At 45.1% G+C, this 25,772-nt stretch overlaps 1 protein-coding gene across 2 annotated transcripts in view; it reads right to left on the reverse strand.

The window, feature by feature from the left end:
• The window catches only part of LOC143961318 (NXPE family member 3-like), a 245,689-nt gene that overhangs the window by 106,983 nt on the left and 112,934 nt on the right, over positions 1-25,772 (reverse strand). Inside the window, exon 1 of one of the 2 annotated variants that reach the window (XM_077470576.1) lies at positions 20,563-20,650. The exons of the other annotated variant lie outside the window; for it this stretch is intronic. Coding sequence (XP_077326702.1) covers positions 20,563-20,625 — 63 coding nt within the window. The 5' untranslated portion in view covers positions 20,626-20,650. Of the gene's footprint in view, positions 1-20,562; positions 20,651-25,772 lie in introns of those variants that run through there. 2 annotated transcript variants of the gene reach the window in all.

Consider the following 25,772-nt stretch of genomic DNA (forward strand, 5'->3'; position numbering starts at 1 on the left):
TCAATTGGCTGTCCTGTATCCCATGATGGATGTGTCATCATGGGTCAAAGTTCTTTCAAAATGTAAATGCATATGTCCGCCGGACGAACAGCGCCAGAAGTCCGCCGGGTTGGCAAATCGCAAACACGCAAAATTTGCTGCAAACCGACCGCCGGGCGAACCGCAAGGTCATCCCTATTTAGGCATACCAGAGATGAATGTAATGTGGGGAGGAGGGACATGAGGCTGGGGCTTGCTTGATTAAGCGGGCCTGTGATATATGTGGACAGCGTGATCATACAGTGAAGAATTGTCCAAAAGTAAGAATGGCCTATGTCTCTTATGCTGAAGCTGTCAGGCGCACCACTGAGGGTGGGCGACCAGTGTTCACACAGGTGCTGTCTGACTCTCCTGAAAGACAGGAAGAGGAGGAGGAGGAGGAGGTGGAAGAGGAAGAAAGTGGGCACCAGAGTGTGGAGGAGAGAGTGAAGGAAAGAGCAGAAGTGCCACCCACCAGTGTGGAGCCATTAACAGCGGAGAGTGGAGAGGGCGGTAGAGGAGGCTATGAAGGAGTTGGCAGCAGCCTTACAGTGGGAGCTGGAGGTACAGGAATCCCAAGAAGAGGAGGTGGAAAAGATGGAGACACTGGGTGCTAAGACCAAGGTGGATGCTTTGGAGAGCCCTAAGAAGAGAAGGGCTAAGAAATTGAAAGTAGAGAAAGCTAGAATTGAAACAACTAACCCCTTTGAGGTCCTGGGGGACTCCAGACATTTTTCAGCCAGCCACATTGTCGCCTAGTCAGGAGTTTTTGGGTGATGAAAGGGTTGTGGCCCTGAGGAATGCATGTCAGTTTTCTGCCTTAAGTGATAGGTCTGGGGGTGAATGATGCACATTACGGATGGGCGAACTGTTTGCCCGGCGGTCGTTTCGTGGTGAATTTTGTGTGTTCGCGATTCGCCTGATCGGCGGACTATTACCGCTGTTCGCCCGGCGGACATATGTGTTTACTCATGATGACACATCCATCATGGGGTACAGGACAGCCAATTGAGACATTTCAGCACATGGACAATTGGACATTCCCCCTATCTTATAAATAGACCTCATCTGGTGGCCATTTTACATTCTGTCTTATTTCAGTGTAGGGACAGGACGCTATGTGGAGCAGGGAGAGACTGTAGTGACACAAATCGCTAGCTATTAGGTCCACAAAAGTCCCTTTAAGGACTGGTATGGTATAGGTGTAGTACAGTATATAGGGTTGAGTGCACTGTTGTGCTGGTGATTGCAGCAGCCTGTCTTTTGTCAGTGCAGGGAGGGACAGGACGCTGTGTGGAGCAGGGAGAGACTGTAGTGACACAAATCGCTAGCTATTAGGTCCACAAAAGTCCTTTTAAGGACTGGTATGGTATAGGTGTAGTACAGTATATAGGGTTGAGTGCACTGCTGTGCTGGTGATTGCAGCAGCCTGTCTTTTGTCAGTGCAGGGAGGGACAGGACGCTGTGTGCAGTAGGGACAGTCAGTTTAATCACTAGCTAGCTATTACTATTAGGTCCACAAAGGTCCTTTTAAGGACTGGCATAGGTGTACAGTATATAGGGTTGTACAAGTATAATATACTTTCTTCCAAATATAGAAAGAATATTATACTTGACTGCTGCCCTATTCTGCAGCAGTCCTTTATCAGTGTAGGGACTGAGGTACAGTCTGCAAATCACTAGCTACTTGGTCCACAAAGGTCCTTGTAAGGACTGGTATAGGTGTACTATTTGGAGGGCTGTGGTGCACTGCTGCTGATTGCTGCCCTATTCTGCAGCAGTCCTTTATCAGTGTAGGGACTGAGGTACAGTGTGCAAATCGCTACCTCTTAGGTCCACAAAGGTCCTTGTAAGGACTGGTATAGGTGTACAATATATAGGGTGCTGGTGCACTGCTGCAGATTACTGCCCCATTCTTGCCCTGGTGTCAGTTGCACTCTATCACGGTGCTGGTGTCAGTTGCACTCTATCACGGTGCTGGTGTCAGTTGCACTCTATCACGGTGCTGGTGTCAGTTGCACTCTATCACGGTGCTGGTGTCAGTTGCACTCTATCACGGTGCTGGTGTCAGTGCTCTATATATCACGGTGCTGGTGTCAGTGCTCTATATATCACGGTGCTGGTGTCAGTGCTCTGTATATCACGGTGCTGGTGTCAGTGCTCTATATATCACGGTGCTGGTGTCAGTGCTCTATATATCACGGTGCTGGTGTCAGTGCGCTATATCACGGTGCTGGTGTCAGTGCGCTATATCACGGTGCTGGTGTCAGTGCTCTATATCACGGTGCTGGTGTCAGTGCTCTATATCACGGTGCTGGTGTCAGTGCTCTATATCACGGTGCTGGTGATCATCTCCTGCACCCTTGTCATAGCCTACCCTGACCTTTCCTCTCCTCCATTGCCTTCATGCGCTCCTGAGTCCTGAATTGTCAAAATTTCACATATAAAAAAAGAATGCTTGTAGTTGTCGATCCCAGATTCACTTCATACATGTATTATGTCAGTGGCCATGTGGTGGAACTATGTGTGCACAGCTAGTAATTATTTTGTGGCTGGAAATATGACCTGTAGGTTTTTAAAGTTCGCCTGCCATTGAAGTCAATGGGGCCCGTTGCGAACTTTGCGGTTCGCAAACTTTCGGCCACATTCCCAGTTCGCGAAATGTCCCATCGGAAGTTTGTCCATCTCTAATGCACATCTTCATGTGATAGAGCATCAAGCTGGTGTCCCTCAATGTGAGGGGTTTTGGGGTCTCCTGCTAGACAGTGTGCCGTTTTTGAGGACTTGAAGGTCAATGGAGGAGACATCACCTGTCTACAGGCGTGTTTTGTTTTTTTTGATCGACCGCCCAAGCCTCGAGTGGGTGGTGGATTACAGTTGGCAGTTGGGGAAAATAGGAATGCTGGGGGTAGGCATTATCATTACAAATAGAAATATTCGCATTATGTCTTTATGTTGTGTTAGTGCCAGGAAGATTAATTATGGCAGATTTAGTTTTGTTTAGGCTTTTTCATTTATATTTTCCTGTGAATAGCCAGAAACGTCTTGAGTGTTTTGAAGTTGCATGCAGTGGGAAGGAGACCTAGTGTGATCATGGGTGATTTTAATACGATCCGATTTGTGAAAGATCGGATAGGAGTAGCAGAGACTAAAGCCGCGTACACACGGGCGGACTGTATGGCCTACTTAGTCCGTCGAAACACATTTCAGCGGACAGTCCGCTCGTGTGTGGGCTTCAGCGGACTTTTTCAGCGTGCAGTCTGGCGTACTAAGTATTTTGGATTTTTCAAAATACTGTCCGTCATACTTTGGTTTCAGCGGACAATCCGCTCGTCAGTAGGCTAGTTCGACGGACTAAGAATGGCGCATGCTCAGAAAGGATTTACACGGCGAAAGGTTGCATTGCTGTGTATTGGACTTCCTATTTCTAGTCCCGTCGTACGTGCTGTACACGTCATCGCGCAAGCTTTCGACGGACTGTTTGTGCATCCGTGTGTGGTCAAGTCCGTTCATTCGAAAGTAGGACGGACTGTCCGTCGGATTGTATGACGGACTAAGTAGGCCATACAATCCGCCCGTGTGTACACGGCTTAAGTTAGATGTAGGTAGCACTATGCTCATACTGTTCTGGGTTTGATGGATCCATATTTCACTTTTTTTTTTCGGAGTGTGGGTGCACCAAATCCAAAATTGATTTATGTTTGTTTTCTGATGCGTTCAAATGTGTTAATGTTAAACACAGGCCGGTAATTTTTTCAGACCATGTGGCAGTGTTTGTTGATTTGAGTATGGGAGATAGTATTAAGTTTGGTTTAGGGGTATGGAGGTTAAATAGTTTATTTTTGCAGGACAAGCATGTCAAAGCCCATTTTAGTAATGTATATAGTAGATGGGTTAATAGGAAAAAAGATTTTAGTAATATTTTGGGGTGGTGGGATTGGGTCAAAAGGAAAATTGTATTATTTTTTTCAAATAGAGTAGGGATAAAAGTAGCAGTGAGAAAAGAAGATATTCTCGGTTACAAGTCAGGTTGGCTACATTATAGTCATTTAGAAATATGGGCTTTGACATGGCCAATGAAATAGGCCATGTTAGGAAGAGGATTAAAGAGGTATTAACTGAAAGAGGAAAACAAATTATTTTTCAAGCGAGAGTTAAACACCTGGAGCAGGATGAAATATGTTCTAGATTTATTTTTATTTTTTAACCACTTCAGCCCTGGACCATTTTGCTGGTCAAAGACCAGACCACTTTTTGCGATTTGGCACTGCATTGCTTTAACTGACAATTGCGCGGTCATGCGACGTGGCTCCCAAACAAAATTTGCGTCCTTTTTTTCCCACAAATAGAGCTTTCTTTTGGTGGTATTTGATCACCCCTGGGGTTTTTATTTTTTGCGCTATAAACAAAAACAAAGCGACAATTTTGAAAAAAAACGCATTCTTTTTTACATTTTGTTCTAATAAATATCCCCCAAAAATATATAAAAAACATTTTTTTTCCCTCAGTTTAGGCCGATACGAATTCTTCTACATATTTTTGGTAAAAAATATCGCAATAAGTGATTATTGATTGGTTTGTGCAAAAGTTATAGCGTTTACAAAATAGGGGATAGTTTTATGGCAGTAGTTTGGGTGTGTATGCAAGACAAGTGGAATGTGTGGATGATCAGATTGGGAAGGTTAAGGATGGAGTGAGGATTTTGGGTATTGTATTTGACTATGCAATGAAAGGGAAAGTGTGCTGGGATAAAGTGGGAGAAAAGATAGCCAAGAAGAAAATTGTTGATTTATGGGAAAGTTTTAGTAGTCAAGGCAGTAATCTTACCTTTAATTTTGTATGTAAGTAATATCTTCCCTCCTGGGGAAGATAAGATTGAGGAACATTTAATAAGTTATTGTTTACCTTTTTATGGGGATCGAAAATTGAAAGCGTCAAGAGAGAATGTGTGTAGACGTGAATGTAATGGTGGGTTGGATTTTCCGAATGTGACAGTGTTTTTGTTAATGCATTATTGGTTTTGTGTGGTGAAAGTTTTGAGGAATGGTGGAGTGTGTGCTAGGATGATGGCTTTTTCAGGTGGCTGGTTGTTTAGGAGATGGGGGTGGTTGGGAAGGGATTCATGGATACCGGTGGCTTACGTGGTTGCTTACGACTACTGGGTATTGGAAAAGTTTAGGGTAGAGTTTAAGTTGGCAGATTTAGGAGAATGGGAGAGGGATAAACTGAAGGTGAGAAAGTGGTTGATGGAGAAGGAGTATGTGTGTAACCTTGGGGGAGTTAATGCGTCAGTGGCTGGGGAATAGGGATGAGCCGAACACCCCCCGGTTCGGTTCGCACCAGAACTTTCGAATGGACCCCAAATTCGAACGAACTTTAGAACCCCATTGAAGTCTATGGGACTCGAACGTTCAAAATGAAAAGTGCTAATTTTAACGGCTAATATGCAAGATACTGTCCTAAAAAGGGTTTGGGGACCTGGCTCCTGCCCCAGGGGACATGGGTCAATGCCTAAAATGTTTTTAAAAATGGCCGTTTTGGCGGGAGCACTGATTTTAATGACGATTAAAGTGAAAAAAAAGTGAAATATTCCTTTAAATATGGTGCCTGGGGGGTGTCTGTAGTATGCCTGTGAAGTGCCACGTGTTTCCCATGTTTAGAACAGTCCCTGCACAAAATGACATTAAATGGAAATAACACCATTTAAAACTGCTTGCGGTTTTAATGTTATATCTGGTTCCTGCAATATGGTTGAAAATCATTGAGAAAAATGGCATGGGTAGCCCTCCCTGCCCATTACCAGCCTATTTGGGTCTTGTACGCATATTAAGGGGAACCCTGTACCCATATTAAAAAAAGGAAATGCGTGTGGCCCCCAGGCCCTATATACTCAGAACAGCAGTATACAGGCGGTGCAAACAAGACAGGGACTGTGTAGGTTTGTTGTGTTAAGTTGAATCTGTTTGTAATTTTCAACTGGTACATTTTTAAAGTGTAGCTTCAGTCAAAAAAACTATTTTTAAGCTTTTTGGAAAACATAGGGAAGGGTTATCACCCCTGTATAATTTGTTTTGTCGTCCATCTTTTTACATCTCACTTGCTGTTGTCTCCTTCCGTTTGCAAGTAGGAGATGTTTGTAAATTGGATGTTTGAAAGTAGGGGCCTGCCCTATATGCTCTGAAGAAATGGCGGAACAAGGTGTTGGTTTTGCCACAACATTGTAAGCCCTAAAAGTGACTCTTGGTGTGCGCTGGAGCGCCCTGCTGTGAACGATTATATCAAGAATTGTAATTACATGCCATTGTTGAACAGTGGTAGAAAAATTGACCTTTGGTGGTTGTGGTGCTGGTGCCACAACACTATAAGTCCTCAGTTACTCTGGGTGGGCAAAGGAAGGGGCCCTCCTGTGAAATATTATATCAAGAATTGTACTTAAACGCCCCTGTTAAACAGGGGCAGAAAAATTTGGCCTTAGGCACTGCTGCTGGTGCCACCACACTGCAACCTCTTCCATATACTCTAGTTTTATTGCAGGAATTAGCCCTGCTGCAAAGCATTGCATCAAAAATTGTACTTAAACGCCCCTGTTAAACAGGGGCAGAAAAATTTGGCCTTAGGCACTGCTGCTGGTGCCACCACACTGCAACCTCTTCCATATACTCTAGTTTTATTGCAGGAATTAGCCCTGCTGCAAAGCATTGCATCAAAAATTTTAATTAAACGCCCCTGTTAAACAGGGGCAGAAAAATTGGGCCTTAGGCACTGGTGCTGGTGCCACCACACTGCAACCTCTACCATATACTCTAGTTTTATTGCAGGAATTAGCCCTGCTGCAAAGCATTGCATCAAAAATTGTAATTAAACGCCCCTGTTAAACAGGGGCAGAAAAATTGGGCCTTAGGCACTGGTGCTGGTGCCACCACACTGCAACCTCTTCCATATACTCTAGTTTTATTGCAGGAATTAGCCCTGCTGCAAAGCATTGCATCAAAAATTGTACTTAAACGCCCCTGTTAAACAGGGGCAGAAAAATTGGGCTGATGGCATCAACCAGAACCAGAAATGTTCTTCCAACATATCAGCGGAGGAGGAAGAGGATAGACAATCAACATAACAGGACAGTCACTCAGCATCAGCATAGGCAGTCTTGAAGGGATGTGATATTTTAAAAAAATTATTCTGTTACATCAGCTTCAGGTGCTTGGTAGCTGTGGGTGATCCAAGACTGATTCATCTTGATGAAGGTCAGTCGATCAACTGATTCGGTGGACAGGCGCACCCTGTGATCGGTAACAAAGCCACCAGCAGCACTGAAGGTGCGTTCCGAAAGAATGCTGGATGCAGGACAGGCCAGTAGCTCAATTGCATACTGTGCAAGCTCTGGCCAGTGATCCATCCTCAAGACCCAGTAAGCCAGAGGATTTTCGGTGGGAAAGGTGTCCAAGTCTGACCTTGCCCCTAGGTATTCCTGCACCATGTAAATCAGACACTGGCGATGGGTGCTGGAACCGATCATACCTTGGGGCTGCGGACTAAAAAATTGTCTGAAAGCATCAGTCAGATGGCCACCTTCTCCACCGCTCCTTCTGACCGATGCCTCAGCAACACGTTGTCCAGGACCAGGAGTTTGTAACCTCCCAGTCTCTGGGAACGCGTTGCACAGACCTTTCTGCAAGGCCTCCCGAAGATGTCTCATCCTCTGCTCCCTCTGCGATGGCAAGATAAGGTCGGCAACCTTACCCTTGTACCGTGGATCAAGGAGAGTGGCCAGCCAGTAATGGTCCCTCTCCTTGATCCGAAGAACACGAGGATCCTTCCGCAGGCTTTGCAGGATCAGGGAGGCCATGCAGCGTAGGTGCATGATCCGCAGCTACCTCCTCCCAGCCACGTACAAGTCCACGTGTTTCTTGGGACTGTAAATCATCCCTACAAGACTGCTGCTGCTGCTGATGCTGAGTGCCAGCCTCCACCTCCATGCTGACACAATCATCCTCCTCCTCCTCTTCCTCCTCCTCATCCTCTTCCTGTGTGATGGGTGGCACAGCAGGAACACTGTCTGGATAAAGGGGGCCTTGAGAGGCAAGGAAGTCCTCCTCTTCCTGCCTCTGTTCTGCCTCAAGTGCCCTGTCCATTATTCCACGCAGCGTATGCTCCAAGAGGTGGACAAGAGGTACAGTGTCACTGATGCATGCACTGTCACTGCTCACCATCCTTGTGGCCTCCTCAAACAGTGACAGGACAGTGCATGCATCCCTGATCATGCCCCACTGGCGTGGTGAGAAAAAACCGAGCTCCCCTGACCCTGTCCTGGTGCCGTAGTCGCACAGGTACTCATTGATGGCCCTCTGCTGCGTGTGCAGCTGCTGCAGAATGGCCAATGTTGAGTTCCATCTGGTGGGCATGTCACATATAAGGCGGTTCTTGGGCAGGTTCAACTCCTTTTGGAGCTCAGCCAGCCGAGCACAGGCATTAAATGATCGGCGGAAATGCACACAGACTTTCCTGGCCTGCTTCAGGACATCCTGTAAGCCGGGGTACCTGCCCAAGAACCGCTGCACCACCAGGTTAAGGACGTGAGCTACACAGGGCACATGGGTCAGTTGTCCCTGTCGGAGGGCGGAGAGGAGGTTGGTGCCATTGTCGCAAACCACCATTCCTGGCTTAAGCTGGCGTGGCGTTAACCACCTCTCGGCCTGCCCCTGCAGAGCTAACAAAACATCCACCCCAGTGTGGCTCCTGTCCCCCAAACAAACCAGCGCAAGAACGGCATGGCATAGTTTTGCCTGCGTACTTGCGTAGCCCCTGGAACGCCTACGGAGCACCGCTGGTTCTGAGGACAGAGCACTGGAAGAGGCCATGGAGGAAGAAGAAGAGGAGGGGGTGGAGGAGAGAGGTGTGTCACAACCAATAGTAGCATTTTGGAGGCGTGGTGGCGGAACAACCTCCAACACTACTGCACCTTGTCCTGCATCCTTCCCAGCTGCCAGAAGACTGACCCAATGGACCGTGAAAGACAGGTAACGTCCCTGTCCATGCCTGCTGGACCATGAGTCAGCGGTAATATGCACCTTACCGCTGACCGCTCTGTCCAGCGAGGCAAGGACATTGCCTTCCACATGCCGGTAGAGAGCCGGAATCGCCTTCCGTGAGAAAAAGTGGCGTTTGGGGACCTGCCACTGAGGAACCACACATTGTACAAACTCACGGAAGGGGGCCGAGTCTACCAACTGAAAAGGCAGCAGTTGAAGTGCTAGCAATTTAGCCAAGCTAGCATTCAACCGCTGGGCATGTGGATGGCTGGGAGTGAACTTCTTTCGCCGGTCCAGCAGCTGGGGCAGGGACATTTGCCTGCTATAATCGGACGTGGGTGTACCGCTAGCAGAGTTCCCGGAAGCACTTGGCTGTGACACACCTAATTCTACACCTTCATTCCTCTCAGAGCAGGTTTCAGAGAGGACTGAAGGTCTAGTGGGGTTGGAGATGCCAGCTGATGAGGAGCAAGGAGAGGTCCGCTTTGTTCTTTGGTGTGGGTCTTTGAGGTACGCTTGCCAACGAGCTGCATGGCAGGTCAACATATGTCTGGTCAAGCATGTGGTGCCCAAGCGGCTGATGTTTTGGCCACGTGAGATACGCTTGAGACATATGTTGCAAATAGCAGCGGTGCGATCTGATGCACTCGTCTCAAAAAAGGCCCACACCAAAGAACTTTTAGAATAACGCGCAGAGGCAGCGCTCTGCACAGGCGGAGCTCTGCGGTGTGATTCAGTCGGTGTGCTGCCCCTAAGCTGGCCCCCGGAGGGCATCCTGCCTCGTTGGACATGTGCCTTCTCCTCCTCCTCCTCTCTCCTTCCAGGCACCCACGTGGAGTCAGTGCCCTCATCATCCCCTCCCTCTTCATCGCTGTAGCAAACCTGGCAGTATGCTGCAGCTTGTGGAACATGACTGCCAGATTGCTGTCCTTCTTGAGCATCCCCTCTCTCTGCGCTCACGCTACTGCCTTCCTCTAGCTGAGTGTCATCATCAGAGCCCACAAAACACTGGGCATCCTCCTGGAGCATGTACCTAACACTGTGCTCAAAGAGTTCAGGAGACTCCTCAGGAGGACGTGGTGGGTCTAGGGAAGGAGTCACTGATGATGACATTGAGAGGAGGGAAGACGATGCGTTGGCAGCTGCTTTGCTAGTACCCTGAGACTGGGTGAGAGAGGATGAGGAGGATGAAGAGGGCTTGGTCATCCACTCTACCAAGTCATTGGCATGTTGCGGTTCAACATGTCCAGCTGCCGAAAAGGACAAGCGTGTCCCGTGGCCACGTGCTGATGACAATGCACCGCGTCCACGACCAGCACTGTTGTCTCTAGACACAGAGCCTGCTTGCCCTCTTTTATCGGCTAGCGCCTGTCTGCCTCTCCTTGCTGGCCTTCCAGACATGGTAATGGCCTGAAGGGAGTTGGGTAAAAAAGCAGTTGGGTAGTGTATATTGTGCTAGAGGCACACAACACGACACAGAAGGACGATACGTATTCCTTAAAGGGAAGTATGGCGGAACACCCATTACTATAGCGAATGTGTACTTTCCCAATAAAGCCCATCTGACGTTCTGCAGGCATTTGATCCATCAGTTAATGGGTTTGGCAACTGGCTGCCTGGTTCTGGGCGGAGACTTTAATATACCGCTGAGTCCTCTATTGGACACATCGACAGGCAAAACCAGTGTGAGATATAAAACTCTCCAGTGTATCAAAAAGCTCTTGCAATCCTTGCAACTGGTTGATGCTTGGAGATTCCGGAATCCGGACGGGCGCGACTACACATTCTATTCCATCCCACACAAAAAGCACATTAGACTAGACTACCTTTTTATATCCCGGAATGACCTAGCTAAATTGACTGACGCCCGTATTGGCCTGCAAACGATCTCAGACCATGCCCCAATCGCTCTTACTCTGACCCTGACAAGGTCCCCCCTGTCGGCGCAATCCTGGAGACTGAATTTCTCCTTACTTACTGACCAGACGTTACTGCCTAAATGAAAGGAATCCATTACTGATTTCTTTGCACGGAACAATACACCAGATGTTGACCCCCTTGACCATCTGGGAGGCTCACAAGTGTACGCTGAGGGGAGAGTTGATGAAAATGGTGGCCCAACGTAAAAGGCTGGAGACACGGGAAATATTAGCACTGACTGACCGCATTGACAAATTAGAGACGCTGCACAAACAGTCGCTCTCGATAGACTCGGCCAGGGAACTGCTGGACTTGCGGAAAACGTTCCAGCAGATTTTTGAAACGAAATATAAACGCTTCTTGTTCTTTAGGAAAAGAGTCTACTACGAGTCGGGGAACAAAACAGGTAGGACGTTAGCCAGAGCCCTCAAAGAGCAGAACTACAGCAATGCCATACTGGGAATCAAACAGTCAAATGGCTCTTTGGACATTACCACAGAAGCCATAACAGGCCATTTTCATCCATACTACTCTAATCTTTACAACCTTCCACAACAACATAGACAACCAGACATGTTAGGCGACAGAACCCAGATTATCACAGACTTTCTTGCTAAGAGCGGTCTCTCCTCCCTTGATAGCTTAGATGCTGATTCTCTAGAACAACCGATAGGGGTACAGGAGATCAGACAGGCGATCAAAGCACTGAAACTGGGTAAAAGTCTGGGCCCTGACGGGTACACTGCGATCTACTACAAGACTTTTCTTGACCTTTTAGAAGGACCTCTCAGGAGGGCCTTGAACTCCTTGCCCCAGTCTACAAAGGTATCACCAGACTGGCTCGCGGCCTTTATAACTGTCTTACCAAAGCAAGGGAAGGACCCCTCGGAGTGTGCGAGCTACCGGCCATTCTCGCTTTTAAATCTAGATTTGAAAATCTTCGCTAAAATTCTGGCGGAAAGATTGAAACCATTTCTGGCTAAATTGATAGGCCCGGAACAGGTGGGCTTTATGCCGGGGAGGGAAGCCAAGGACAATGTTATCAAGTCCTTGCTGCTGATCCACGCGGCGGAACAGGGCGATGTCGAGGTCCTTCTCCTATCTACGGACGTGGAGAGGACCTTCGACAGGGTGGCGTGGGACTACATGATGGCCACGTGCAGGCACGTGGGCTTGGGCACAAACATGCTAGCTTGGATCTCGACTCTATACCGGGATCCCACGGCGCAACTGAAAATAAATGGCACACTCTCCGAGAGGGTCCGTATCACAAATGGCACGAGACAGGGGTGCCCGCTGTCCCCACTATTATTTATCTTAACCCTGGAGCCCTTTATCAGGCTGATCAATTTGGATCCCTCCATAGGCGGTTTTCGGGTGGCGGGCTGGGAGTTCAAGGTGGCAGCTTATGCAGACGACTTGCTTTTTTTTCTTACCTCCCCACACACGTCTCTCCCTAACTTGACGAAAGCTTTTAAACAATACGGATACATATCCAACCTAAAACTAAATTACACGAAATCTGAGACCATGAACGTGACATTACCGACCCAGACGTTTATCTTGACGAAAGCCAATTCACCCTTTAGATGGGAATCCCATTCCCTGAATTAGATTGCCTCCACGGGTCTCTCAGGCCTATGATCAAAACTTTACACCCATACTTAAGTCCATTGAACAAGACCTTACGAGATGGCATACGGGAAACTTCACATGGTTTAGTCGTGCGGCGATCATTAAAATGACAATTCTTCTCAGGCTTCTTTATTTGTTCTGCACACTCCCCATCAAGATCCCGAGGCGAGGGTTTCATGCTCTCCGCTCATTGATCATGAAGTTCATCTGGGCGCATAAAAAACAAAGAATTAAATACGAATATTTAATTAGGTCAAAGGAGCATGGAGGACTGGGAATACCTGACTTTCACAACTACTATGTGGCCGCACATGTAGCGAGAATTATAGACTGGCACTGCCATGGCGACACTAAGGATTGGGTTGCGCTGGAAATGTCAATCATCTCAATACCGCTGACTTTCACGCTCTGGATCCCCTGGGCGGCATATCCGGGTGACTTAAAACGACACCCACTAACCGGGACGACACTTAAACTGATACAGGACCTCCCCCAAAAGACCGAAATTACTTCAGGCAGAGGACCCTTGACACCACTTCACGACAACCCGGACTTCTTACCGGGGTTAGGCAACCCACAGCTTCAGACCACCAACGGAGATAGACCCTTACTAGCCAAGGACTGTTACACACACAACGAGTTGAAAGATCTCTCCGAAATGAAAAGGGAATTAGGTCGGCCCGGGCTAACTTTCTGGACTTATCTCCAAGTACGGAGCTATCTCCAGAAACACGGGAAGCTAGGCACGTTCACTAGGCGCTTGACAGGCTTTGAGTCGGTGTGTCTCTCTGGTACACAAATTAACAAGGCTACTTCGATAGCCTATGAGTGGTTGCAGGAGGCTAAACAGCCAGCAGGTGACGGGCCCAGGAGGCGATGGTCGGAGGATCTACAGGTAACAATCAGTGTGAAGCAGTGGAGGAGTGCTTGTGTGTTAGCTCATAAGTGCTCAATCAGCACTAAGATTCAGGAATCGGCCTTTAAACTACTGACACAATGGTACCTGACACCCCAAAAGTTACATAAATGGAATCCGCAGGTCCCCGAAATTTGCTGGAGGTGTCAGAGAGAGGTTGGTTCCTTACTGCACATCTGGTGGGACTGTCCGCTGATTATTCCCTTTTGGGAAGCAGTGAGGAAGCACATCAGAGCTATGACAGAAACCACTTTGACCCTGGATGCCGCTGGCTGCTTGTTGCACATATCCAGCTGGTCTCTGAAGAAGTACAAGCACTCCCTCACCATACACCTACTGAATGCAGCAAAGTCCTTAATTCCAGTGCACTGGAAGTCCTCCTTGGTCCCTTCCGTAAAGAATTGGCTACACAGAGTTGTAGACATTTACGAAATGGAAAACACAAGGGCTCAAGCAAATGAAAAAGTGGAGAGTTTCCTGGGAACTTGGCAACCATGGATTGTCTTCAGGCACTCTGCGACATTCGCAGAGATTGTCTCAGGCTGAGTCGGGGCAGTACACTGCCCTAAAGGACCGATCCACATCTCTCAAAGCTACATGGTGGCGAACCCTCTGGTTCTAGGGGTTGACCCTTAATTTCTGATTTCCCCTTTCCCCTTCTATTATTTTCACCCCTCCTTTACCCATTCGCCTTGTCTTATTTTTCTTTTTTTCTTCCCCCCCAAGGCCCCTACCCTCCCCTCTTCCCAAGCTTTTCTCTACTATTCTCTGCCAACTATTCTTTCTGTAATTCTCTTCTGAGGCTCTCTGACTCTCCTAATCTCTGTCAAACACAATGGAAACATGCTTTCTGGTTAAATCTGCACGAGGTATTCAAATTCTGTTTGCTAACTCTATTCAGTATCATTGTTATAGTATTTTGGATTCTCGCTTGAAGTGGAACTATTTGGCTAAGTTGATAGCTATCATATTTTGCTACTTTGGTGCCAGCTCCTGGTACGTTGTATTATGGTTCTGTAGATAATCTTTAGTTTATCTGATTGTATAACCGTGGATCACATTGTGTTTCTTGCTCCTATTGTATTATTATTTGCCTCAATAAACTCTTTAATGGGGAAAAAAAAAAGAAGGGTGTGGATGCCGAAGGCATTTCGAAGTTTAATAAATTGAGGATGTTGATCAAAAATTAAGTCTCTACCACGATGTTGTAAGATCTCGTTGGAGACAGTAAAAGAGCGTCAAGGTGAATAGTCTCTCGACAGTTTTCTGAAGTGGAAAAAGAGTACATTTAGGTGTCCTTATCGAGTTTGTAATATGTATTTTCTTTTCGTATTTTTTTGTTATGTCTTTGCAAAACAGATGTGTTTTTGAGCAAGTTTTTTATTACTTTGGTTTATTGTACTTTTTTGGGTGGGGGATATTTTCCCCTGAAATATTTTTGATGTTGTCAATGTGTCGTTTGTAGGTTGTTCACTTTGATTTAATTGTCTGTGCTGCATTTTTCTGCACATTCTTTTTAAAGATGTTGTGACTAATGTTCAAATCCTTAACCACTTCAGCCCCGGACCATTTTGCTGGCCAAAGACCAGACCACTTTTTGCAATTCAGCACTGTGTCGCTTTAACTGACAATTGCACGGTCATGCGACATGGCTCCCAAACAAAATTGACGTCCTTTTTTTCCCCACAAATAGAGCTTTCTTTTGGTGGTATTTGATCACCCCTGCGTTTTTTATTTTTTGCGCTATAAACAAAAATAGAGCGACAATTTTGAAAAAAATGCATTATTTTTTACCTTTTGTTATAATAAATATCCCCCAAAAATATATAAAAAAAACATTTTTTTTCCCTCAGTTTAGGCCGATACGTATTCTTCTACATATTTTTGGTAAAAAAAATCGCAATAAGTGTTCCTAGGGGTGTGTTACTAACTGTTGGGGGATGGGCTTTCATTTGGTGAACACTGATCTCTGCTCCAATCACTAGGCAGCCGCCCCCCCCCCCACCCCCGGCGGCGTGCTCATGATGGCAGGGCGGCATTAAAGATTGGACGTACCTGTACGCCAATATGCCTGCCCGTGCCATTCTGCTGATGTATATCGGCATGCGCTGGTCGGGAACCGGTTAATAGATATCCATTTGTGGGTGCAGTTCTTTTAACTCCTGGTTAATTTACAATGGAAAATGGTCAGACCTCAAACATATTCTGTTAGACCCCTTTCACACTGGGGTGCTTTGCAGGTGCTACAGCGCTAAAATTAGCGCCTGCAAAGTGCCCTGAAACAGCCGCTGCTGTGCTGGGCTATCACACTGGAGTGGTGCGCTGGCAGGATGCTAAAAAAAAGTCCTGCTTGCAGCATCTTTGGAGCGGTCCTGCAGCAGTGCTTTGTGGGTGGTTTTAACCCTTTTTCGGCCGCTAGCGGGGGTTAAAACTGCCCCGCTAGTGGCCGAATGTCACCGCTCAAGCGATGCTAATTATAGCACCACTTTACCGCCGCCCCAGTGTGAAAGAGGCCTTAGCCCTTGCACACATGGTCGGAGATTCCGACGGAATGTGTTCTATCGGACCGTTTTGTCGAATATTCCGACTGTGTGTGGTCTCATCGGACTGTTTCCGTCAGAATATCCGACGGACCAACTTTTCCAACTTGCCGGTAAAATCTTCCGACAAAATGCTCCGATCGGACATACTCCGATCATGTGTAGCCTATTCCGACGGACAAAGTGCCACGCATGCTCAGATCAAATTCCTAGACCAACGCTATTGGCTACTAGCCTGAACGTAGTCCCGTCGTAATGAAATAACGTCATCACGTTATGTACAATCGGATTTTCCGACAACTTTGTCCGACCGTGTGTATGCAACAGTTTCGGACAAAATCCGTCGGACAAAATCCAACGGATTTGGTTGTCAGAATGTCCGACCATGTGTACAAGAGCTTAGTGTCTCAAATTGACCTGTGTTTTTTTTTTTTTGTTTTTTTTTGCTTTCCTTGCTCTTTTCCAAGTCCTGTTTCGTTGACCAGTAACATTTTTATGCTTTGTGTTTTTCATACAACAGATTTCCCAGCTGCAGCTTAACTAGGCTGTTTGGCATGCCTAAACAAAAGGTGTGATTTGTCTACAAGCTACTTTCTTGGTGCCTTCATGGTGGTATAAGCATGGATTGTGTGTATGCTGCCATGGATAGGCACCAGGAAAGTAAAATCACAGAGCGGTAAGTATTACATTTTCCATTTTAGTGCAGTGGTTCTCAGCCTCAGTCCTCAATTACCCCCTACAGGACATGTTTTTGGAATTTGTCTCCAAAAATACCAAGCCATTGACTCTGATAGCACCTGGGCAAGATGAAGGAAAACATGCAAACATGGCCTGTTGGGGGTACTTGAGGACAGGGTTGAAAAGCACTGATTTAGAGCGCTTTGCTAAAATCTAGCTCAAGACAATCCTATTCCAATTGTGGGCATTTGAGGGAAACCAAGTGAGTGTTAGAACCCCTGCTTGTCTTTTTTTAGGTTGGGATTTGTGTCCCTTTTCTTAAAATTGGCTTCACTCCCTGTCACATAGCCAAACCGGAAGTGAGGGTAAAACCCTACCAATGTCTTTCCTTGGACACACAGGTCAATCTAACTAGTGTCCCCATTAGGAAAATTGCACTCTAGCACTTTGTTGTGTACACTCTAGTCTTAGGTATATTTGGGTTTATTAAAGGCAAATGCACTCTGCAATACAAGTGTAGTCGCTGTAAATCTGAGGGAACACACTGGTGATTTTATCATCCAATCATGTAGAAGCAAAGACGGTCATTTTTTATTTTACTTGTGTGTCCACCCTCCGAGCTCCAGCAGCTGCACTTCCAATTGCAATTGTAGTGCAAAGTGGATTTGCCTTTAGTAAATAAACCCCAAAGTCCAAGATGCCTAATAATAAATTGGGGTGTGCAGGGCAAAATGCTAGAGTGCAATTTACCGAATGGGGAAACTATTTATTTATGTGAAAAAGTATTTTCTATCTTGTTTTTTTGGGGTTTTTATTGATTACTTATGTATTAAAAAATTGTTTTAATTGTTTACTGATTTGTACATGTATATATTTTGTAGCGCGAATCGCTCCTGAAGAAGCGCTAAACTAGCGCGGAACATGTCGAGCTATCTTGCTAACTAAAAATACGGACCCACATACCTGACACCACTCTCTGGGACTCTGAATATTTTTCTACTATTGGAGACCAAACCAATGGCTTTGTATTGTTAACTACTATATTATATACTTTACTGGAGAATATCAGTGGTCAGGCAATATGGGTCGAGCAACACTATGTTTTATGTAAATAATTGCTGCACCTATGTGATTGTTTTAGGTGTATGACATTTTTGATAATTAAATAATAAAATATTTCTAATACTTTTTAGATTGAATACTCATGTGCCGTATAAAGTCCACCTAATATTAGTCTTTTTTCCTTAATTATCGCTAATAGGCGCCGTGGCACTATAGTAAATGACCCCAAGTGTCTTGAAAAAGTATTGGTGGTTACAGCCAGGTGGAGGGGAGGGCAGGGTGGATGCAGCCAGGTGGAGGGGAGGGCAAGGTGGATGCAGCCAGTGATAAGATCCTTTACCTCTATGGAAGCCTGCATCTAGCCCCCCCCCCCCTTCATCCACCTTGCTCCCCCCACCTGGATGTAAGTTCTTACCTTGGAGGATAATAATAGAATCACTGGCTCCCTCCCCTCCAACAACCTCATGGTCCCTCTTCCCCTCTTCCTCTTCCCCCACCTGCTCAGAATGCAGTCCTCTCAGGGAATCATCCTGTGGCCTGCTGGTATCCGGGACTACATGTCCCATAATCCTCTAGCTGCTAATTTCCCAGCCATTGGCCCTGAATGTAGCCAACAGGGAGGCATTGCCAGGTGAATGTCCGGCTCAAGGAGGAGAAGGAGGGGTGGAAATCCCCTGCAGCTGCGGCTCTGCCTGCGTCACTCCCTTCACAAAGCCTGTCAGTTTTGGTGCCATTGCCCTGTGTCAGAAATGGCTGATGGGGGGTTGGCATCAGCACAGCCTGCTCACTATTTTCTCAGGGGGGGGGGGGTAATTGACCCGTTGCTAACCCCCCCCCCCCCCCCGATCCACTCCTGGTGTCAGCAGCCACATTAGACACCACTGATAAATTGCATGAGGCCCAAAATGAAAATGCATGAGGCCCAACCATGTCAACCTGCACATGAAGGACATTATAATGAGCGACCCAGTTCTACCTTTATTGATAATTTCGGCTGTAGCTGAATTATTGGTAAAGAAAATAACTGTGTGGCCAAACCAAGTGGGACCCCAAGTGACGGCCGCTGCGACTATTGGATAAATCTCAAACAGAGCAGAAGTCTGAGCAAAATGTTGACAACCTTGGGGGGCCATGGACCGGCCAACCATTGATATCCACAAATTGGTGCAAAACCCACTGAGGCTGCAGCATCTGAAAAAATTCTGCGGGACACAGCTGTAGGAAGATGGATAAATATCCGAGTGTGTAGGGAAGGAGGGGGGATTATAAGCCTCAGATTCCTCCTACAAACCAAGCCAATGGCCAGCCTTCTAACATATAAAACTGTACAGTAATATTTAGACTTTACATACAGTACTCTTTATTGATAATAGAAAAAAAACCACATTAATCATATCATACATCTTTTTAACACCATACTGCCATATGCCCAGCATAGAGAAATTGCTTCTTTGTTGTTTTAGGGCAAGAACATGCAAAATACACTAGATTACCAAAAGTTATGGGACGCCTGCCTTTACATGCACATGAACTTTAATGGCATCCCAGTCTTAGTCCGTAGGGTTCAATATTGAGTTTGCCCACCCCCCTTTGCAGCTATAACAGCTTTAACTCTTCTGGGAAGGCTGTCCACAAGGTTTAGGAATGTGTCTATGGGAATGTTTGACCATTCTTCCAGAAGAGCATTTGTGAAGTCAGGCACTGATGTTGGACGAGGAGGCCTGGCTCGCAGTCTCCGTACTAAGGCCGCGTACACACGGGCGGACTGTTCGCCCAACTTTGTCCGCTGAACAGTGTTTCAGCGGACAGTCCGCTCGTGTGTGGGCTTCAGCGGACAGTTTCAGCGGACAGTCTGACGAACAAAGTTTTTCGGAATTTCCGTAAGACAGTCCGCTGAAACTTGGTTTCAGCGGACAGTCCGCTCGTGTGTAGGCTTGTTCGACAAACTAAGTTTCGCGCATGCTCAGAAAGGATTTACACGGCGAAGGTTGCATTGCAGTGTATTGGACGTCGAATTTCTCGTCCCGTCGTACGTGCCGTTCACGTCATCGCGCACGCTTTCAGCGGACTGTTCGTTCATCGTGTGTGGTCAAGTCCGTTCATGCAAATTTGGAGCGGACTGTTTGTCGGATTGTTTGACGAACAAAGTTGGGCGAACAGTCCGCCCGTGTGTACGCGGCCTAATTCATCCCACAGGTGTTCTATCGGGTTGAGATCAGGACTCTGTGCAGGCCAGTCAAGTTCCTCCACCCCAAACTCGCTCATCTATGTCTTTATGAACCTTGCTTTGTGCACTTGTCTAAGTCATTTGGTGGAGGGGGATTGTGTGTGGTTGTTTTTCAGGGGTTGGGCTTGGCCCCTTACTTCGAGTGAAGGGAACTCTTAAGGCGTCAGCATGCCAAGACATTTTGGACAATTTCATGCCCCTAACTCATGCCCAACTTCATGCCTAAAATGTCTAGAATGATTGCAGAAGATGACTGTGGCTGGCTTGACTTATCGGACGTGCGCTCAAATTTTTAAAATTGGTAGAAATCATGTGACAATCGGAAAAACTTTTCGCAATCCTGAAACCAGCATTGTAATGTGAACAATGTGACCCTTTACACATAGGGGTTTACTGGGTGGTTTAAAGCCCTTCCCTAATAATGACCACTGATAATTAATTTTAAAGAAAAGTTGTCTCTTTGCCCCCCTTATCCCTCTAATGCATTCGCTATTAAGAGCCCTTCTAAAAGTCCCCAAAATGGGTAATCGTACTCACCCCGGCAAGGCAGACAAGACTGCAAAAGATGAATGAGCATTTTCTCCAAGTCACCATCCTCATGGTTAATGTCAGCTGCTGTTCTCTGTTGGACAATGCTGTGTACTGGAACACCTGAGCTCCACCTGTGTACTACATCTCACTCCCAGCTCTTGTTAAAAATGTAGCAACCTCCAACTGAGCATTTAAAGTGAATATACTGTACAGTAGGTTCTGTTGAAGGGTTTTTCTTTTAGATAAAAAATGTGAGTTTGGCTTAATATCGATATTATAAATAAAGGCTTACTGAGTACTCCCAAGTTCTCTTACACCCTCTCCTTGAAGCCCCCTTACATTTTATTATGCATACATGCAATTTTCAACTGTCATCTAGCTATTAACATGATGTCTAATATATCTTCTTGCTTTTCTGATCTTCTCTGGTGGTAGGCAGGTCCAGAATGATGCTAAGGACATCACTCTGGATTGAATTGTAATATTGATCCATGCAGATTTCTCCTGCAAGCCCAGGACAGCCTCCTATCTGTGTGAGCTGGATGCATGTTGCACTATTTGGGGGTTATTTACGAAAGGCAAATCCACTTTGCACTCCAAGTGCACTTGGAAGTGCAGTCGCTGTAAATTTGAGGGGTAGATTTGAAATGAGGGGAAGCTCTGCTGATTTTATCATCCAGTCCACCAATGCCACCTATCAGTGCCGCCTATTGGTGCCCACCAGTGCCGCCCATTGGCACCCATCAGTGCAGCCTCATCAGCGTACATCAATGAAGAAGAAAACTTACCTGTTTGCAAAACAAACAAAATATAAAAAAAAAAAAAAAAGTTTTTTTTAACAAAAAATAAAAACCGCCGAGGTGATCAAATACCACCAAAAAAGCTCTATTTGTGGGGAAATCATCAGCACTGAAAATTGGTCTGGACAGGAGGGGGGTTTACGTGCCCAGTAAGCAAGTGGTTAAAGAGCATTTTTTGGAAGCGAAAATCTGGTCTTTTATAGTCCAATGCAAGTTTTAGCCATTGATTCTAATGGAACAATTTAAATTTTCCCAAATAAATCCTATTAATGTTTACATGAAATGTATCTTTCTCTGAAATAAATTTTCCTTTGCAACATGGTTGTTTCTACTTCAAATATTTTGTTTTTAAGAATGCTAGAATGTGGAATGTTTTGATGTTTTGGTAAAATATATTTTTCTCTGTTAATTTCACTTGCTACTCTCTATCTCACAACAATCTTTACCCAAACTCACAAAGATATCTTTTCAATTATCAGTTTGCCATTTTCTTGTAGACCATGGCGGAAGTAGTATGAGCGGCCATTTTCCGATCATCTGAATTCAATAACCAGTCCACAATTTGCTTGTAGACCATGGCGGAAGTGGTATGAGCGGACATTTTCCGATCGTTTATGTTAAATGGCAAACAGGGCTCGTTCAACGAAAAAGCGAATAAAACGAAAGACATAAAAGAGAGACATATAAAAGACACTGGAGGGGAAGCCATAAAGTGAGAACCCTCAGCCAGATTGAATCCAAATTAATTTTTATTTTGGACACATTTTCTCCAAGGGGACTCAACATAGTTTGATCTCAACTGTTTTATTAATGATGAATTTACTTGATATTATATTTTATTATTGTCTATGTATAGACGTAATTTCCGGAGCCTACGATTTGAAAAAATCCTCTTTCATCTAGAGATTTTTCCAAAATTGTTTTTAAAGGGTTTTTTTTTTTTTTTTTTAGATTTTTACGTAAATTTTGTCTATATATGAAATTTTATATAAGATCTTAGATTTTTTTAGATTTTAATGCATATATTTTAACGTTATACTGGTTACTTGTAATTTTCCCACCCTCTGTGCTCCCTCTATTGTGGAGCTGTTTTAATGAATTATTGAAACAATTTGAAATGCCCCGCGAGGAAGGGTGAATATATATATTTTTCTCAAAAATAATGCTGATCTATCAGTACCAATTATAGCTTGTTAGTCCTGTCCGACAGGTTGATCTGTGCAGAGGGATATTTTTTCTGCTGACACCTGATAGCAGCAATACCTTATATATACACACATTTTTCGAATATTCACTTAGCGTTGGTTTATATTTTTACAAAATTATTGAATGTCACCTGTAAGGTGATATATAGTCACCGATATGTGGTCTTTATTAAAAAATTATGTGGTTTCGTGTTTCATTTTTTGGGGGGTCGTTCGCTTTTTTTATTTTCTTTGTCGAACGAGCCCTTGTAGTGCCATATTTTGGTGCCTATCACAGAATGCAACGGAAGTGACGTTTCCGCCAGAAATTGCATACTGCGCATGCGCCGTGCGTTCCAAACGCTAGCGCCGTGCGTTCCAACATATGTTCGGCAATACAGTTAAGCAAAAGCATCACATAATGTTACGGAAGTGACGTTTAACATTTTGAATCAGTGGAAGAATCCCATAATGTTACGGAAGTGACGTTTAACTTTTCAAACAGCGGAGAGCGCCAGAGAGAGAGCAGGTAACCATGCTTTGGATTACCTCTGATATACCTTATGTTACCTGCCCTATTACTTCTGATATACCTCCCCTATGTGGATTACCTATGATATGTCAATATAATATATGTTACCTCTGATATACCTCCCCTATGTGGATTACCTATGATATGTCAATATAATATATGTTACCTCTCATATACCTCCCCTATGTGGATTACCTATGATATGTCAATATAATATATGTTACCTCTGATATACCTCCCCTATGTGGATTACCTATGATATGTCAATATAATATATGTTACCTCTGATATACCTCCCCTATGTGGATTACCTATGATATGTCAATATAATGTTACCTCCCCTATGTGCATTACCTCTACCTATGATATGTGAATATAATATATGTTACCTCCCCTATGTGCATTACCTCTACCTATGATATGTGAATATAATATATGTTACCTCCCCTATGTGGATTACCTCTGATATATATATATTTTCACATCTGTGGGTTATGTATATGTCGAGGGTGTATATTGGGTGAGGGATGTGAATATATATGGGGTATGATGTATAGGGATGAGGACACAGAACATTGAAGCCTGGGGATAGGGATGAGGACACTGAACATTGAAGCCCGGGGATAGGGATGAGGACACTGAACATTGAAGCTTGGGCATAGGGATGAGGACACTGAACATTGAAGCCCGGGGATAGGGGTGAGGACACTGAACATTGAAGCCCGGGGATAGGGATGAGGACACTGAACATTGAAGCTCGGGGATAGGGATGAGGACACTGAACATTGAAGCCCGAGGATAGGGATGAGGACACTGAACACTGAAGCCTGGGGATGAGGACATTGAAGCCCGAGGATAGGGATGAGGACAATGAAGCCTGGGGATAAGGATGAGGACACTGACCATAACTTATATACACCCTCCACATATATATATATATATATATATATATATATATATATATATATATATATATATATATATATATATATATATATAATATGTGTATATGTATGTATGTGTGCCTCAAAATTTCAAGTCCTGAGCTAATAGCCAGGTCTCAAGGGTTACTCGCCACCAATTGACCCATCCCTAATCACGTCATCATAAATTATCTCATTGCAGTGTAACCTGTGCTCCACATTACAGCCTCACCGTGCCCACAATTGCAGCCTTTGCAGGGCGCACAGATCATGACAAGTTAGAGGAGAGCCGCCGGATCACCGAGCAGTAAAACACGCCATAACAGCTGACATTGAGACTGTCTCCGCTTGGCTCACTCTCACACAGCCCCTTCTCCTCCTAACCCCGCACCTGTGATAGTCAGAATGCATCCCCGCAGTCCCCGAGAATGGCTCCCAATCAACTCCGCCCGCCGGCGGTGCTTGCCCCCACTCCCAGGCAGCCCAGCTCCTCGCCAGCCCTCATTTTCCACTTGCAAAATGCGAGTAGGCGAGTGGAAAATTTGAGGGCTATATATATATATACCCTCCACACACACAAACATATATATATATATATATATATATATATATATATATATATATACATACCATTCCCCACCCACCCAAAATATATTTATACACCCTCTACATATACATAACCCTTTATATATATATATATATATATATATATATATATATATATATATATATATATATATATATATATATATACACTCCCCCCAATATATATATGTATACACCCTCCACATATACATAATATATATAAATGTAATTATAAAAATATATATTTTGGGACAATTGTCATTTATACAGAGATCAGTGCTATAAAAATGCACTTATTACTGTGTAAATTACACTGGCAGGGAAGTGTTTAACAGCAGGGGCGAAGAAGGGGTTAAGTGTGTCCTAGGGAGTGATTCTAATTGTGGGGGGGTGGGCTAAAATTGACCAGACAGGGATCTACTGCTCAGAACATATTATATACACAGGCAGCTCTGTGACACGATCGCGGGACACCGATAGACATCGGGTCCCGTGGGGACAGAGCGCCCCGCGGACACAGAGCTTGCAGCAGCAGCAGAACATGGGTGCGCGCCAGTGCCCCAAGCGAGAACGCCCTCCAATGGAGAAAACAGAAGGAGCCAGGAGCGCTGATGAGGGACCGTAGTACAGGAGGAGCAAATAACATCAATGAGGGATCCGTGAAGAGGAGGATAGGGGCCACTCTGTGCAAAACAAACTTCACAGAGGTGGTAAACATGACATGTTTCTTTACAAATAAATATCCAAAGAAATACAAGAGCTTTACATATCCTCTACTTTTTATCCAATGCACTTTGTGTAATAGACTGTGCAGTGTGTCTTGTACAGGAATGTGTATTTTCTTATAACACAGGGTTATATATAATAGACTACACTGAATAGAACATACTATACAGTAATTGTTGTTATGATTTGAGTAACCTAATAACGCATATATTACACAGCGTGGCAAAGTCTTTTTCTTAGCTCAATGTCATAACCTTATATTGCTCCCTCACAGGATTTGCATTTAATAACCTCTATTGCCTAGCAGTTTCCAGTCTTTACAGATACCCAGACAGTGAGTATTTAGCATATCTTGGTGGAGTATTTTTTTAACTGAGCTCACAGTCTTAACATTATATTGTTCCCTCACAGGCTTCGCATTGATACCATCTTTTGCCTAGCAGTGCCTGATTTATCTGAACTCCCA

Source organism: Lithobates pipiens, unplaced genomic scaffold, assembly GCF_037356315.1.
Source record: "Lithobates pipiens isolate NorthernLeopardFrog02 unplaced genomic scaffold, aLitPip1_a1.2 Scaffold_8, whole genome shotgun sequence".
In the NCBI taxonomy this organism is placed as follows: Eukaryota; Metazoa; Chordata; class Amphibia; order Anura; family Ranidae; genus Lithobates; species Lithobates pipiens.